Source organism: Pavona decussata, unplaced genomic scaffold (genome assembly GCF_977016875.1).
Source record: "Pavona decussata unplaced genomic scaffold, jaPavDecu1.1 SCAFFOLD_48, whole genome shotgun sequence".
In the NCBI taxonomy this organism is placed as follows: Eukaryota; Metazoa; Cnidaria; class Anthozoa; order Scleractinia; family Agariciidae; genus Pavona; species Pavona decussata.
In genome coordinates this window covers 5,406,617-5,423,201 of record NW_028145470.1, presented here as the reverse complement: position 1 = coordinate 5,423,201, position 16,585 = coordinate 5,406,617, and the positions used below count along the sequence as shown (strand labels likewise).

The 16,585-nt window shown below is 37.6% G+C and overlaps 1 protein-coding gene across 2 annotated transcripts in view; it reads left to right on the top strand.

Annotated features, from left to right (window-relative positions):
• Positions 1–16,585, top strand: part of LOC146481960 (1-phosphatidylinositol 4,5-bisphosphate phosphodiesterase beta-4-like) — a 41,018-nt gene that overhangs the window by 12,848 nt on the left and 11,585 nt on the right. For both annotated transcript variants that reach the window (XR_014864379.1, XM_085108063.1), the window contains exons 12-29: positions 411–498; positions 2,206–2,285; positions 3,400–3,484; positions 3,794–3,893; positions 5,041–5,088; positions 6,954–8,047; positions 8,809–8,962; positions 9,464–9,548; positions 9,972–10,044; positions 10,647–10,698; positions 10,866–10,917; positions 11,513–11,615; positions 12,310–12,474; positions 12,921–13,020; positions 13,689–13,793; positions 14,734–14,825; positions 15,212–15,422; positions 15,915–15,964. Coding sequence is in view for 1 of the 2 variants with exons in the window: in XM_085108063.1 (XP_084964189.1) it covers positions 411–498; positions 2,206–2,285; positions 3,400–3,484; positions 3,794–3,893; positions 5,041–5,088; positions 6,954–8,047; positions 8,809–8,962; positions 9,464–9,548; positions 9,972–10,044; positions 10,647–10,698; positions 10,866–10,917; positions 11,513–11,615; positions 12,310–12,474; positions 12,921–13,020; positions 13,689–13,793; positions 14,734–14,825; positions 15,212–15,422; positions 15,915–15,964 (2,737 nt within the window). In the remaining variant the exon portion in view is untranslated. The remainder of the gene's footprint in view (positions 1–410; positions 499–2,205; positions 2,286–3,399; positions 3,485–3,793; positions 3,894–5,040; positions 5,089–6,953; positions 8,048–8,808; positions 8,963–9,463; positions 9,549–9,971; positions 10,045–10,646; positions 10,699–10,865; positions 10,918–11,512; positions 11,616–12,309; positions 12,475–12,920; positions 13,021–13,688; positions 13,794–14,733; positions 14,826–15,211; positions 15,423–15,914; positions 15,965–16,585) is intronic.

Below are 16,585 nucleotides of genomic sequence, written 5' to 3'. Positions count from 1 at the left end.
AAAATCGTATACCAGCACTAGAAAGAGCATGTTTACTTTAGTAACCTTGCAAAGTTTCAGCATATCAGGTGTAATATCAGCTGAGAAAATGTAAGTTGAAAAATGAAAAATTTACAGATGTTTGTATGACTGGGGGTTTGACGTATAGCCCTAGTTATACAAGCGTCTGTAAATTTGTCAAATTTCATTTTACATTTCTCAAGATGATATAACACCTGATATGCTGAAACTTTGCAAGGTTACTGAAGTAAAGGTGCTCTTTCCAGTGCTGGTATCACTTTTTCATTTAGTTCAATTTTAACTAATTCAAATCTGTTGCCACCATTTTTGAGAAGGGTCTGTTTTTTCTGTGGTCTTAATAATTATATTCTAAGCACGGAAGCCTAACGTACTGTTGTTTTGTATCCAAGATGCATTGAGCTGGATTGCTGGGACGGTCCAAATGATGAACCAATGATAACACATGGCAAAGCAATGTGCACAAATATTCTGTTCAAGGTAGGTCTCTTGGTTACAGATAAGCAAACAAATGGTGGCTGTATTACGTGACTGAAGTGGGATCTTCAGACCTAATTGACATTCATTTGATAGAAATCAAATACCGTATAATAATAACAAATGTTATCTTTCTCTTCCATTGATAAGGTAATCTCGTATGTATAACAATGTACATGCATAACATAAAAATGTACATGCAATGCAATAGATTGACAGAAAAAGATTGAATTACAGTGTGTTGTTCCAGAAAATATCTATACTCCCCATGGAAGGTTTTTATTGCCCCCCGCCCCCCCAATCCTCTGGAATTCCAATTCCAGAGGCTTTTTACAATATTCCCCCCCCCCCCTCCCCTGGAATTTCCATAATTATTCCATTTAGCCCTATGCCCTCCATAGGTTGGGGGCAGGGGGGGGGGGGGTGGTGGGAAGGTATGGGGATTTTCTGGAACCACACATTCTAAAAAGCATCTTTAAACGGGATTGTCAGTAGTAGCCAGCGCCCAGTTATTATGGCTGGCAACCACAGTGAAGATAGCTGGCTACTGAGAGATTTAAAATGACTATCCCTTGACTCCCAAGAGTGATCAATGTGTAATTTCTTGTTACAATGTCACCACATCATCAAGAAGACAGTTAATGAGAATGAAGAAAATCATTGACTACTGGATTATGTCTGATGCAACACCAAATTCTCAGAACTAACATAATATAAAAGGAATGTATTGTAGTTGGTAAGGAGAATTAACACTAAAAATCTTGGGAATGAAAGGGTTAAAATACAACATAATGGGAGACTTTCATTTGTTTAGGGCTTTCTACTTTTCATGTGAAGCTGGCTAATCCCCAGTTAGCTCCATGACAATCCTGCTTCAGAGACAACATAACAAATGCGTATTCTTTTGGTTCTTAAAGTCATACTAAGAAAAAAGAGTAATAAAGAAACTGCATGCAATCTGTTTTATAAAATGTGCTTTGTACACTGAGCTGTGTGTCACACCTGAACAACTGATAGAGACAGATCCACAGGAAAGCTGGAAGCAACAGTGAATTCCATTCCTGCTACAGATACATGCCTGTTTTCCCTTCATGTGGTGTGTCTTGACTCAGCAGAAAGGCTTGTAAACCCTTGTGAACCCCAGACCTGTACCAGTTGAAGCTTGTGCCCTTGTGAACCCCAGACCTGTACCAGTTGAAGCTTGTGCCCTTGTGAACCCCAGACCTGAACCAGTTGAAGCTTGTGCCCTTGTGAACCCCAGACCTGTACCAGTTGAAGCTTGTGCCCTTGTGAACCCCAGACCTGTACCAGTTGAAGCTTGTGCCCTTGTGAACCCCAGACCTGTACCAGTTGAAGCTTGTGCCCTTGTGAACCCCAGACCTGTACCAGTTGAAGCTTGTGCCCTTGTGAACCCCAGACCTGAACCAGTTGAAGCTTGTGCCCTTGTGAACCCCAGACCTGTACCAGTTGAAGCTTGTGCCCTTGTGAACCCCAGACCTGAACCAGTTGAAGCTTGTGCCCTTGTGAACCCCAGACCTGAACCAGTTGAAGCTTGTGCCCTTGTGAACCCCAGACCTGTACCAGTTGAAGCTGGTGCCCTTGTGAACCCTAGACCTGGAATAGCATCAAAATGAATGTTTTCTATTTATAAATGTCAAGTTTTGATTACAATTATGGTGAAACTAACTGTGCATTTTTTGTTAACTTTAGGATGTAATTGATGCTATACGTGATTCTGCATTTGTGACATCAGACTACCCTGTGATACTGTCTTTTGAGAATCACTGCAGGTATATTCCATGGTTTGTTTATTTCCTATAAAGACTCAGGACATCATGGTGCATTGTTGTGCACAGCAGAGCTTGCAACATTACATGTAACACTGTTTGTCCACCCCAGACATTGTTGAGGACAACTTTTTGCACATCATTTCTGAAGTAGACTGATGGCACATATTGTCTATTTTCCAGTGACTTGAAAGTTAATTTGCATATTATTTCAACGTGAAGAAACTCGCTGAAAATTGCATAAGTGTAACTTTTGATCAAGCCTCTCTTTTTGAGACACATTATTTTGACTCCAAACAAACCATTGGTATGAAATACATACTTTACATACATACTTTATTTTGACACACAAATCATCATCTAGATCAACTAGAATAGCAGTTAGTAATGTGAAACAAAAGCCTTTTCTTTTTTTGTATAGACCTATTCGGCTAATGCAATGTTGTACCCAATTCAAATCCTTTGGGCATAAAATGTTTTGTTCTAAGTATTTCCATATCATTTAAATGTGAATGCTTACGTTATAATGCAAATGCAATAAACAAAGAATCTTAACCCCGGGGGATCTGAATTGGGTACAACACTGGGTTAGCCGAATAAGTCTATTCTCCCGATGTTCCAAGATTTCATGGTGAAATTGCATATATAGCTGCAGGGAATATCTTCTGATGTAATTGGAAATGTTTTAAATAACTTGTTGTCCCTCAAGTTGTAAAGCACATGAAAGTTGACAATTATTCCAGAAATGTAAAGGAAATTTGGTGCTTCCATGAGATTTAACTAAAAGTTGTCGAGTCTTTCAAATTAAGTGCTGCTGGCATCTTTTCAATTTCTTTTGTCTTCACTCAGTGCATGAAACAAAAATTTGGCACTCTTGAGAGAATTCACTCTTTGAATCTGTTAGAGTTAGTAGAGACCATAGGGGGTAGTTACATCTTAGTATAAGTGGATAAGGTAGTATGTGTACCCCTCCTTTTTTTGGCCAGCAAGTTTCAGTGGGCACAATTAATTTCGTGCAGGTAAAGTTAAAAGAGTTAGTGAAAACCATGTGCTAATGTTGGAAAAAGTTGCAGCAAAAACAAAACTTACAGATTTTTATTTTTTCATATTTTTACAGTAAGTACCAACAGTACAGAATGGCTTCCATTTGTGCAGAGACATTTGGAGACTTGCTTCTAAAATGTCCTTTGGACAGTCATCCAGTGAGTTTTTCTCACTTGAATATTATTGTATTTTTGTTATGCTGATGTTACCATCCAGGCGATTCCTTTTTATTTAATTTTAATAATACTTAATAATCCTCTCCCTGGAAGGGGCTTTTAGGGATAAAGATGAAACAAAATGAAAAACAAATTAATATAACTGTAAATTTATGAACAAATTCATGAATGAATTTTAAGTATAACTACATTAGAACTGATCAGTGGCGACATTGTAGTAAAATCAGTAGCTGTCACAGTATCTTTCTGCTAATTAAAAAGGACTAATTTTGTTGCTTTTGCTTTCTTAAGCTTGAAGAAGGCAGACCTCTTCCTTCACCAATGCATCTAAAGAGAAAGATAGTCATAAAGAACAAGAAACTTAAACCAGAACAGGAATTGGAATTAGAAGGTAAATAGAGCACACAAGAGCGTAGGTAAAAGAACCTGTACATATTGATGTCATTGTGGGTTGTTATCCCGGATATAATTCCTCTTCAGTTATCTATAGCTCTCCCAGGGGACATTTCCTCCTTTCCTTTGATGGATAGTTCGCCCGTGAATGATCCTCTTTCCAGGTCCATAGATGGTTCTTTCTGGGCATAATCTCCTCCAGTCTCCTCCTCTTCTGTGTTTAGAAATCTTTGGGAAATCCCCCTTATTGGTATAACCCCCTGCCCTCGGGATAAATCTCCCCTTGGGGATATATCCTTGTAGCTATTTTCCCTGGGGTAATCCTCCTTTCTCTGTGGATGACTACTCTAGGTATAATCCCTGAGGGAGGGGACGTCAAAATGTTTGTTGGGGTGTGTGTGGCCTGCCACTTGATTAAACCTTACTGATCATCTAACTTTCTCTACACGTTTTCAGACCAAAAATGTGTAATTTTCTACTACTCGACCCCTAAATCTCTAACTATTTTCAGACCAAAACAGCCAAAATATTAACCATAGGCAGGGCCCAACATATACCTCTAAAGGTTACATTGGACATTGGAGAGTACCCTCCCCCCTCAGGTTTATAATAATAATAATAATAATAATAATAATAATAATAATAATAATAATAATAATAGTAATAACAACAACTTTATTAACATGTCAAATGATCTAGCTTACAAAAATATGTAAACTAATCATGGACACCAGTATCTTCCTACCTAGCTTTAATCCTCCTATACCTGTGGATAGATTGTCCGGTGGTAAACCCCTTCCTTTTCTCTGGGCATTCCTGTTGTCTTAAAACATTTTCCTGTGTGTATTTCGCTGGGGACATTAATACCCTGCCTGAGTGGTAACAGTTCCTCTAACTGGTTGTTTGATTTCTTTATAAAAATAAAAGCAAAATGATCCCTCTCAAAATAATCCTTTTTGGAAAGTCTCCCTGGAGGTATTCTCTGATGGTTAATTCTTGTCGCAAATTTCTTCCTGAGGATGTCTGTCGTAAGTTAGAACTGTTTGGGGCTGTTTCCCACTAGAATCAAATTTTGTGTTTTCCTTGGTAAAACAGTTTCAATAGTTGACCTATTCTTTAACTAAATTGATCTATTTTTCATTTAGATTTCTGCAGCGAAATTTGTAGTGATTTTGAACCAACCGATTCATCAGGTATGTACAGTGGATGTAGAAGTTAATTTTTTCATTTGGATGGTTGCTGTTTCTCATGAATTTTTTCCTCAGGTGTGCTAGTAACTAATAGGTAGTTGGTTCCCTGTATATTTACACTGTACGTTGACCTAAACATATTTTTTCCATGAATAGACATTAGGCCATTTTAAATGGGTGTAAAACTTTCTGCACTGCTGTGACATAACGTTAAGTTCCATTGCATTAAAGAGGTGCCACTTATATAAGTACAGAACAAAGCAGACACTCTACCCCTGATGCTGAGTGGAGTGCAATTTGGTCTGAAGTCATACCATGATTGCAAAATCAAATGAGCACGCAGTTTAATTTGAAATCACAAGTATGAATTCAGACCAAAATTGCATGACACAAAGTTCAATTACCACTTTCTTACACCCATTTTGAAATCACACAGTTGACTAGTGTAGGTAAGCCATTAAATTGGATTAGTTATTATTACTTAATTTTCATTTTGATGAGCTAAACAAAGGATGTGATTTGTATAGGTAATCGCATGGTTCCGAGTGCAATTTGGAATAAATAAGCACAAGTAAAATTTTAAAAGGCTAACAAAATTGCACGAGCCCACAGGGTGAGTACAATTTGTGGTCTTTTAAAATTTTACAAGTGCTTATTTATTCCAAATTGCACGAGAGAAATCATGTGATTACTTGTTAATAATATACATACAAAAATTTCAAATGAGCTTTTGTTTATTTCTTGTCCGTCAGCTAATGCTCCGCCTACATGTCTTTTATTGGTTTCAAAAATGACAAGCTTGATTGACATACATGTTCATATGTACGGAAAACATGCTAAAAATACCATCGCTCTAAAAAGAGCAAGTTTTTAATAATAATTTTAAGTCAATGTTAAGAAGTTTGAAGTCAATCACCGTCCTCGGCATGTTTTCGAACTGACTGGATTTCAGGAGCCGGGGCTTTGCAGACAGTCCAGACTAGCGTGTTTTAGTCTGGTTCTCCATGAACTCAACGTTTGTTTTCGTCCAAGCCGACATGGAAATCTTCAATATGATGCTCTACGCCAAAATATTGAGTCGGGAGCTACCAAACCGTTTGTACCAGGACTTGTGCTTCAAAGCGTTTTGCTTTTCCACAGCTCATTTAATTCAGTGTTTGTCAGACTTCCGAGACTTGTTCGGCTGCTTGACTTTAAGCTAACCTTGTTGTCGCAGTAGTCGAGCTTTATCTTCAAGAACTTGCTTCGAACCTTTTTACTCTCGGTTTCTAATTGAGGAGTATTTGTAACCTTACCTTCTTAGGTAACGTTCAATTGCAGTGCGAAGACTGCCATGCTCGTATAGTCTTTCCCCTCTTTTACGCACTGTTGTGTGTAAATCCTCGAGAATTTTGTTGACTGCCTCCGGTTCATAGTTTTCAATATTTTGGTCGTAGCCCTTTTGTGCTGGCCAAGACCTCCAAACTTTTTAGCCTGTTGTTTGTGCTTTGTTGAGTTTCTTTGCATTTTCCTTTAAACTTCGAATTAAAATGCCGTTACTCTCTTCAAACATGTTCGCCATTTTGTTTCAAGACAACCGATTGGCAAATTTGCGTACCTGTCAATCATTTTAATTTCACCTTTGTTGCACTAATTTCAACTTTCTGCACTCAATTTCACATTTCTGCACTACATCTAGGTTAAATTGAGCCACTCTCCACCAATCAGATTGCAGAAATTTTTGTATGTTTATTATTAAGAGCAAAACAATAGTGCGATTCGTGAAAAAAATTACTCTGTTGAGAGCCAATCAGATTGCAAGGATCACCAGTGATTTCAAAATGGATCTACTAAAATATGATAACTTTACCTGTCTGTTTGCAATGCAGGATTTCGTTCTGAAAGTATAAAGGAAACAGCAATCATTGATGACGAGATTGAGGAAGAAGAGGAAGAAAATCAGGAGAGTGACAATGATGACTCTCGTGACCGATCAGTAAGTTGTGAGGAATTCAACAAAATCATGGAGTATAGTGAAAAAGTATGCAGTGATCTTTTACGAGAATCGGCTTCAACTGCAGCTGAAGACCTGCCATCCGAAGAGAAGGAAGTTACACTTGAAGATATAGCACAGTACAGTTCAGTGTCTGAATATTCAAATTTCCTTCTGTCCAAGATTCTTAACGATGCAGGCTTAAATGGTGTTACAAAAGACTTGGAGAACACCTTTGTCATGTCTCGGAACAGTAGAAACTTTCTTGAAATGCAAGGTATTGAGGGTCTTGCTGACACATCTAGTTTGGAATCTAGTTCAACAGGATCTTCAAGAACTAGCGACGAAATAAGCTCTGGTAATCGTATTTCTGGAGTATCTTTAGCTTCAACTTTGAGTGCCGTCTCAGACGATTCTAATGACAGTGATCTTTCAGTGACTCCAACAGTCACAGTAACAGAGAGTGGAGAAAGAGAAACTTGTTATGACTTTCCATCCTCCAAAGATGAAAACAGCAATACAGATGTTGCAGCTGTTGGTAAACCTTACAGGAATAATGGTGGTCTGGAGTCAATCCAGGAAGTTTCTGATACAACTGAAAATGATGATGCAGCATATGTAGATGATTCTGACAATAGTTCAAGGAAATCTGACAGGAAGAAACCCTTTTGCGTTGAATCAGAGAAAGAAGGTGTTGATCAAAATAACAAGAAAAATTCTTCAGTTCAATGTAATGGGAAGGTGCATAGTGAAAGGACACATGCTTCTGTACAAGGGACAAATTCATGGTCTTCTACAAGAAGCAGCAATGACTTTTCATATGAGCCGAGATTTGTTTGCGGCAGAAAAGAGAGTACTGTGAGTACCCAAAGTGGAGAGTCTAACCCAGACGATGACGAGGAAAGGGATGTCATCAGTGAGTTTAAGAAACGAGAAGAAAAACTAACAGCATATGGAAGTTCACTACGGCTGAACATGGGGAACAAAAAGGTATAGCAAACTACAAGAAGTTCACCTTACTAACCATCGTTTAAAGCAGTTTCCAATTGAGTGTCGTAAAAACAAAACCAAGGTCATTACTCTGGCCAATCCCAACGGATGTAAACAGCACAACAAGCCAATCAGAATTCAAAGCAAATACATGTAACTGATGGCATGCACTGGAAAACGTGTGTGGCCAAACACGATTGGTTTTGGTTTGGATTCTCATTGGTTGAGAAAGTGGTGCAAGTTTTGTGAACCAATCACAGAGCGTATTTTAATAACTTCTCTGCAGTATTTTATGAGAACAATATGGGGGGGACAAGATGGAAGTATTTGTTGTTTGATATAACGGGTTAAAGGGTTAATGTGATATAATTTCTGGCAGATTCAGACTGTCTTAACCCTTTCCAATGTACTGTCTCAAGAACACAGGAATAGCTGTTTTAGATATGTTAATCCTTGCAAGCCTAGATATCAACCATTGCAGTTTTCCTTACTGCATGGTCTCCTTATATTTAACAATTATTTTATGAGTGTGCATTGGATATGAGATGGTAGATAGACAACAACGCGTGTAGCGCTTTTTTGAATATTTTTTTAAACTTGCTTTCCAACAATTTTCCAACTTTTTCAAACAAATAAATTATGTTTTAAATTTTTTTGTAAAACAGTCATTTCTCCACTGAAGCATTTAATAGTCTTTAAATAAATGTAGATTATTTTTGCAACTGCATGGTCCCTGATTGTACAACATACTTATTTTATAGACCTCCAGGGCAGCAAGTCTCACTCCAGAGGACTTGGAATACCTTAGCCAGTTCAAAGGCTCGACACAAACCACAGGAAACATCCATCCTTATCTCTCAACGTTAGTGAATTACATTCACCCTGTTCCATTCAGTGGATTTGACGAAGCAGAGAGTAAGTATATGATGTCTTATTTGTTCCAGAAAATATCCATACACTTCTACAGAACATCAGGAAAAATCTCATTTTCATTTACTTTCAACACTGTGTACATATTAGTTTGCATACGTAAATTGTGTGTTTAAAGCGAATGCAAAATGGGTTTTTCCTGATCAAGATGATGTTGAGTAATACTTTTTTGGCTTCGATAAACAAAATTTCACAGAGACTTAGACTACAGAAGGTTTCTTGGTTAGAACCCCGCCTCTCTGGAATTCCAATTTAGCCATATTAATTCATTCCTCTAAGAATTTTAGACATGCATGTCTTTGCTATGCAAATTGCACAAAATATTGACAACAACTTCAGGTGCCTGTAACATTGCCATGATATCTTTTCGTTAGCAGTTTCCTTGCTGAAAACCTCTAAAACCCTGCATGTGTTCAAAGATTTGAAAAAGGATTTAGTGTTTTTTCAGAGGTCAAAATATTATTGTTTGTCTTTTTCTTTTTGCAGAGAAGAACTTGTCACATCACATTTCATCATTTAATGAGTCAACAGGTTTTGGTTTACTCAAAGCAAGTCCAGTGGAATTTGTTAAGTATCTTTTGATGATTGAAATGAATAAATAAACTTGTGGTTAATAAACAGAAGGTGAAGTGCTGCAAGAAGAATGAGTCTCTGCATGTCGACATTTTTAAATTCATATACTGTGTAGCCATTAATACGGTATCTCTAAACTAGGTGGAGTTGTAGTCTTAACGTAGCGAGAATAAATAGTCAGTGTTAGGTTTTTGACCTAATTAATTAGCTACAGTAGTTACATGATAAATTTCACATTAGATTTGAAGGGGTCGGTGGAACAAGAAATAAAATCCCGAGTTTTCAAAGATGGTTCCTCGTGCTCTATGTGTCTCCACAAACTGACCAAAATTTTGTGCAAACAAATTATCATTATAAGATACATTTCAAATAATAATAATTATTGAAGGGTCTATTGAAAGAACCTTGACTTACTGCCAAGATATAACAAACGACAGATGTCCAGGATATACCCCAGAGGAAGTAGAGTTGAGTCAAGCAATTACATGCCTCAGGTAAGCCTGTTACAGTGTCCTTTGGACTATAAGCTGTTTGACAGTGGCCTTTTCTTAGCTGACCTTGTTATCTGACCTTGTTGTCATCATTATTGCTTGTTGCTGTTATCATGATTGACATCTTCTTTGGGGAGGGCTTTTTTCTTGGGGGGAGGGGGTGCTGGGAGCCTATTATTGGAGGGAAATTTGCATTTCAAAATGGGTTGGGTTTGGCAATATAAATGAGTTAAAAAAGCTGAAAACATAAGCTAACAGTTTGCTGGTGACAAGTAATGCTCTACAGTTAGCTAGCAATCATGCATGTGATTGCATCTGATTAACTTATAGCTGTGATTGGACAGACAACCTCAATTGATTAGCCTAGTCCATAGGGCAATATAATTGAGGGGAGCTCATTATAAGAAGGATATTTGCACCTTAGATTTGGAGGGCTTCTTGTGGAGAGGGGCGTGCTTATATTCAGAAATATTTTATTGTGTCTGGCATTAGCTTGTATCGGTATTCCAGTGCTTTGCCTGTTGATTACAGCAAAATTGTGCGTTGCAATTTTATTCATAAATTCATATCAGTTTTGTTCTGAAATTTTCAAATTCCCTCACTAGGTTTTCTGGAATGTTGGCTGCCAGATGGTCTCTCTCAACTTTCAAACCTCAGGTATAGTTATATAACAATTTGATTCATCTAAGGTGTTTTTGTGTGTCAAAGTAGCGTTTCCTCCTTTGACTGATATGCTCAACACTAGTAGTTAAGATAAAGCTTAAGTTATTAGCTTTTAATGCTAAAATAATTTTATACATGATCACTTTGTTATTCTACCACAGACCTAGCATTTCAGCTGAATGATGGAAAATTTGAGTACAACAGAAGATGTGGGTATGTTGTCATCTGTGCTCATTCTGTTTCTTGGCACATGACTCCAAACTCAGGGCTCTTGTTAGGAGCTGGTAACTGATTATTTTTACAATCTGTTCACATAAATATTACTGGCTGTCTTGGAAAAAAAGTTTCTGAAATAATTGAAACCGCTTTCAAAATTAATCGTATTTAAAAAAAAAAAAATTATCCTTGTTTTGGGAATTTCCTTTCCATAAATAATGGAAAAGCATTCTGCAGATACTGTTACTTTGAAAATCTTTCCCCTGTAAGGAGATCGCTCTTGGTTTGAGCATTTTCTTTTGTCAAAAACAACATGGACTACAAGCTCCACCATGTTTGGTTTCCATTCTTCCCGTGGCCATCTGACTCCCATCATTCCCTGGGAGACATTAACAAGATGGCGTCCACCTGCTATTGCAAATTTATTACCTCCTTTTTGCAAATTCTAACAAGGACCCTGAAACTCGACCTACCTCCATAACATGATACCCTCTTTACAGAGGTTTCAACTGTACTTACAGCTTTGGAGTTCTGTAACCAACTTGCACCTGTCATGGTTGTAACATCACTTTCCCATTGTGTTGTATTTCAGTTATCTCCTAAAGCCAGAGCTTATGCGTCGGTCTGATCGGCAGTTTGACCCCTTTACAGAGTCAGTTATTGATGGTATGGTTGCAGCGTCAGTCCGTGTCAAGGTATGTCATGTGTCATTCCATCACAAAGTAATTTGATTGCAGAGTATCAAAATCCTCAGGGTCTTCACCCTCTTGGTGTGTCGTGAAGGGATGAAAATGTGTGGCTTGGTCCCACTTTGGGTGCTTTAATCTTTAGTTATTTAACATTTTGAATTTATATTGGTACCTCTTAGTATACTAAACAAAAATTTGACGGGAAATTTGACTGGCTGGTTGAGAATTCAAATAGAAGAAAGATCCTCGCAGTTAGTACGCAACTTAAGCAGTTGTGAAAAGAAAGCCTGAAAAGAAATTTAAGGTTGGTTTAGAATTGGTACTTCCCAAGTCGTTAATTATTCTAGAAGAGAAAAGGGAGGAAATCACTACCATGAAGGAGGTTTATTTATCATAAAAGATGGTGAACTTCTGGGTTGAATTTCTCCGAGAGTTATTAATGGTTTGAGAAGCAATATCTTTCAACACTTGAAAGAGTGTTTCATCTGATGGATTTCCAAACACCTCAAAGCACCATTCACACAGGAGGAGTAAATTTACTGGTCACTTTATGTTAGAGTGGCATCCCATCCAGGAGGGAGGGCTGGGTGCTGTAAATTATTGGCACTACTCAGTAATTTAATGGGAGAAGCATGCCGACCTGATCAGCCACTGATAAAAAGACTTATTGTAACTGTTTGTTGACTTCGCCATGCTCTAGGTGATCTCTGGACAGTTCTTGTCTGACAAGAAAATAAGCACTTCCGTAGAGGTGGACATGTATGGCCTTCCTACTGACACATTGCGGAAAAAATACAAGACTAAATATGTTCCAAACAATGGAATGGATCCAGTCTATGACGAGGATGAGTTTGTATTTAGACGAGTAAGTTCAGATCTGCAGAGGCTTTCAGCTAGAAATTGGCAGTTGGGTACCCAAAAGGTGTATTTCCCATAAAATATTTACAAGATAATAGTTTTAGGTGAATTTTGAAAGATAGGTAGTTTATTAATAGTTTTGAAAGTGGGCATGCTAGCTGCCCTTCTGGCTAAAGCCTTGGTGTGAATTGCGTATAGCTGTTTGAGCACCAGCTCTTTTTGAACTGACTCTAAGACTAGACCCACCTCGCCAGCATAGTAAAAGAACTGTTAATTAAGGTTTCACTAGAATGGTTTACACATAACTCATATTATGTAAGAACCACTTTGTATGGCATAAGGGACAGTATTACAGGAAAGTTATTGGGACATTCTGCTCAATAGTTCCAAATGCAGTACCATGTTACACACAAGTGTCAACTGATAAAGTATTAACTTTGTTTGTATTATCAGATTGTCCTTCCAGAACTTGCCCTCCTGAGGTTTGGTGTCGTGGATGATAACGACAAACTAATTGCTCAGCGAGTTGTTCCATTAGATGGCCTTCAGTCTGGTAAAGTTGATCACTTATTTTTGAATATTTGTTATAGAAAGTGTGGCGTAATAAATCAAATACAACTAACAAGGAATAGTATGTATTTCATCCGATTTCCAAACTCCAAGAAGAGGGTTGAAAAATGTCAGGCATAGTAGAGTTTTGTAAATGAATTTTGAGGTGTTTGGGAATTGGATGAAATACTTTTTTGTGTGTTTGATATAGCTTATCAAACCATGTAATAATTCTTGGAGAAACTAAAAGCAAGCATTCACCAACTTTTGTGATAATTAAGATCACATCCCCAAACCTTTAAGAGTGCATATGGCAAAAGCAACAGGCAATATGGAAAGCATGTGCTAGACTGAAGTGAACTGAACTATTTTGAAGTTGGTCATTGTAACAATTGCAGTCTGCCCTAGGTCATTCTGTTCAGTTAGTGTACATTTGAGTTTATATTAAAGTCCTCAGTCAGTTTTGTTATTATTAGTCAAAGAGTCATTCTTAACTTGAGTTTTTCTTGAGTTTTAAATATTACACTCATTGAGTCATATGTTTTATTTGTTTATCTGGAGGCAAAAAGACATGGAAATGTTTGAATCTGGGTTGGAAGCATGTTGTAAATCTAAAGCCATGTGGTTTTTTTGTTCTTTTTACAAAATGTGTAAAAATTTATATTTCTGCAGGTTTCCGTCATATTTCCCTAAGAACAGAACACAACATGCCACTGCCACTAGCAACGCTTTTTTGTCAAATTTCCCTGAAGACATATGTTCCAGAAAGATATACAGGTGCGTAGAGTTACTGTCTATAATTATCATTTGTTTCAGGTTGAGTTTACTCTGCAAATCATATATGTAACCTGTATGTAAACCTCAGTCTCCCTGACTAATGGGGACGGTTGTTGCACAGTTAGTGCTCTAATGTCAGTAAGTGCCTGCTCTTTGAACATGTCAAGCTTTTTCAAAAAGGCATCTCTATTCCATTCAGTGTCCCTGTACTAAGAAGTGCTCCAACCAAAAGCCTTTAATAAGCACCCATCTTGAAAGTTTTGCGATTGCAAAAGGTAACAGCTAAGTTGTTGACATAAATTAGATATCTAGCTAGAGCCATTTGATGCAAAAAACGTCAAACACAAAAATAAGTAAGTGTCGTCCCTTGAGCATCCAAAAAAAAAAAAAAAAAATAGTGCCCTCAGTGGCCCCAGTTGTCCAAAGCCCAATTAAATTAATCCTGGATTCACATGAACTTTGGTTTTAGTTTAATTACCAATGAATAAAGATTTTTGAACCTCAGTTTTGATGAAGACTTCTCTTTGCCATTAGCTTAAAATTAGCTTTTAGAGCATTCTTTAGCTGAAAATCTTGGTTAACTTTCAATCGTGGATTAGCATTAATTTGCTTTCAAACAACCCGTCCTGGACCCTAAATCAAATCTTTATGGTAGTACATGTACTTGTTAGGGTGTTAAACTTAAACTACTGTATTCAGTTTGTCAATTGAAAATAAACCAAAAGCATAGGACCACAAAGAAAGAATTCTGAGTCTCCATTGGGAGTCACATCCATTAGCTACTGAAAACCTGTTAATTAAATGCTCCAACCATGCATGCCACTGAGCTACAATAAAGGTCGTGGCATTAGCTGGGTTAAAATGTACTTGGCAATACTAGAAGTCTGCCTGATTACTTATGAGCATGATCAATTAATATTAGTGTTTATTTTGTTTGTAGCCATTGTTGATGAGCTGTCAGAGCCAATGAAGTACCAGTCCGCTGCAGACAAGCGAGCAGCACAAATGGTTGTATTTGGAATTGACGAAATAGTAAGTTAAAATCTGTACATCAAGCACTTGATTCCAACAGGATTACATGAATATTTTTGAATAACCCATTCCAGCTCCAATATTAGCATGGTTGCTGATCAAGGCTGCTGCCTAACAGGCCCGGTAGCCTGGGGTGCCCAAGAAATGCTCTGGGTACCTAACGTTTTTCAGCACCTATTAAACACTTCTCATGTTGGGCTCTTAACTTCTTAGCTTTTTGTTGATTGGTTTCATTATTCTCCTGACAAGACTGCCTGGTGAAGTTGTGATGTTGTTAGGAGAAATTATCTGCTAGTCAGTCAGTCACCAGTGGGGCTTCAAAGTCCCTTGTAAGAGTGATTAGTCAGAGAGATAAAAATATCTTTGTGTGCATTTATTGTGTGTAGGAAGAAGAAAGTAGTTTGCCATCGTTCATGAAGAAGTCATCATCTGCCCCTGCAATTTCTAAAATGAAGAACCCTTCGTTACAATCCATCAATAATGTGGGTACTTCTGCATCTCCACAACGAACCCGGGAATCTGTTGTGACGCTAAGCTACAGTGGAGCACGATCTTCATCAGAGCTTGCACTTATTGAAAGCAATCTGCCCAAGAAGCGTAAGTTGGTTAGCTTTTTCATCCTACTTTAATAAATATTGTTGTTGATAAGTTTTTTCTTCAATAAACACCCGCCTCCTAGTAAACGTTCTGTTTGAGCAAACACCTAGACAACATAGCCAACAAAATAGTCCTGCATTCACTTGAATGAGTTAAATGTTAAGTCATACTTGTAACTGGTGGTCCTCATTCAATAGGTACATTATTATGTAATCATGTACGTATCAACGGCATGTGCCAGCTTTGTTAAAACTGACTATCCTTGTCTTGCACTATGCCCTCTTAATCAGTTTTGCTGATTTGTTACCTAGCTCAATAAAGTGACATTTTACATCAATGGTGAAGTTAATGTTTTTCTTTAAATCAAGACTATTAAAAACTTGACAATTGTAGTAACTTTTAAATGATTTCCTAATCATTGGTTTCTGCAGACTTGATTTGCAAAGAGTGCTTCAGAATACACGTTTTCCATTTCCTTCAATCTCTTTTTAGATGACTTCAAATTTTCTCCAATTATTGTGGAAGAACTCAGGAAAGACAAGGTAAACTAACTGGATGATGATCGCTAATAATTATTATGATGCTTTGTTCTCTGGTCACAAATTTGCCATGACCTTTCACCCAGATGCTCAGATGTTCTGTTCACTAAGCTTTGTCAACCTGTGGCAAGCTACAACCAAGCCAAGCTACACTTTTGTATTGATCATGCTTCCCTCCCTGTCCAATCATTCAATGTTGTTAGAAAGGTAAATGCACTGCAAATGACTTTGCATTCCTTGCGCGCTATCCAGTGTTGCACAGGGGGAAGGGGGTGGGTTGCCAAACAAATTATGATATTGATTGTAGTCTGAAGTTCATGTGTGCCATGTATCCTGTATACTGTTAGGGTCAGAACGTTTTCTAATGTGGTAATGAAAAGAAAGGACTGGCTCCCATAGTCACGACAAACTGAATGCAGGTTAATTAATAATAGCAATGCATTTTTGGTTTATCAACAGAGTTGATAATTAAAGGTAAATTGGCCACCATAAAGAAAGTTTGAGTGCTGACGTTTCAAGAAAAACAAAGTCCTGACAAAGGGCAAATGCTCGAAATGTCAGCACTTGAATCTCTTTATGGTGGCCAATTTACCTTTTTTTTATCAACTCTGTTGATAAACCAAA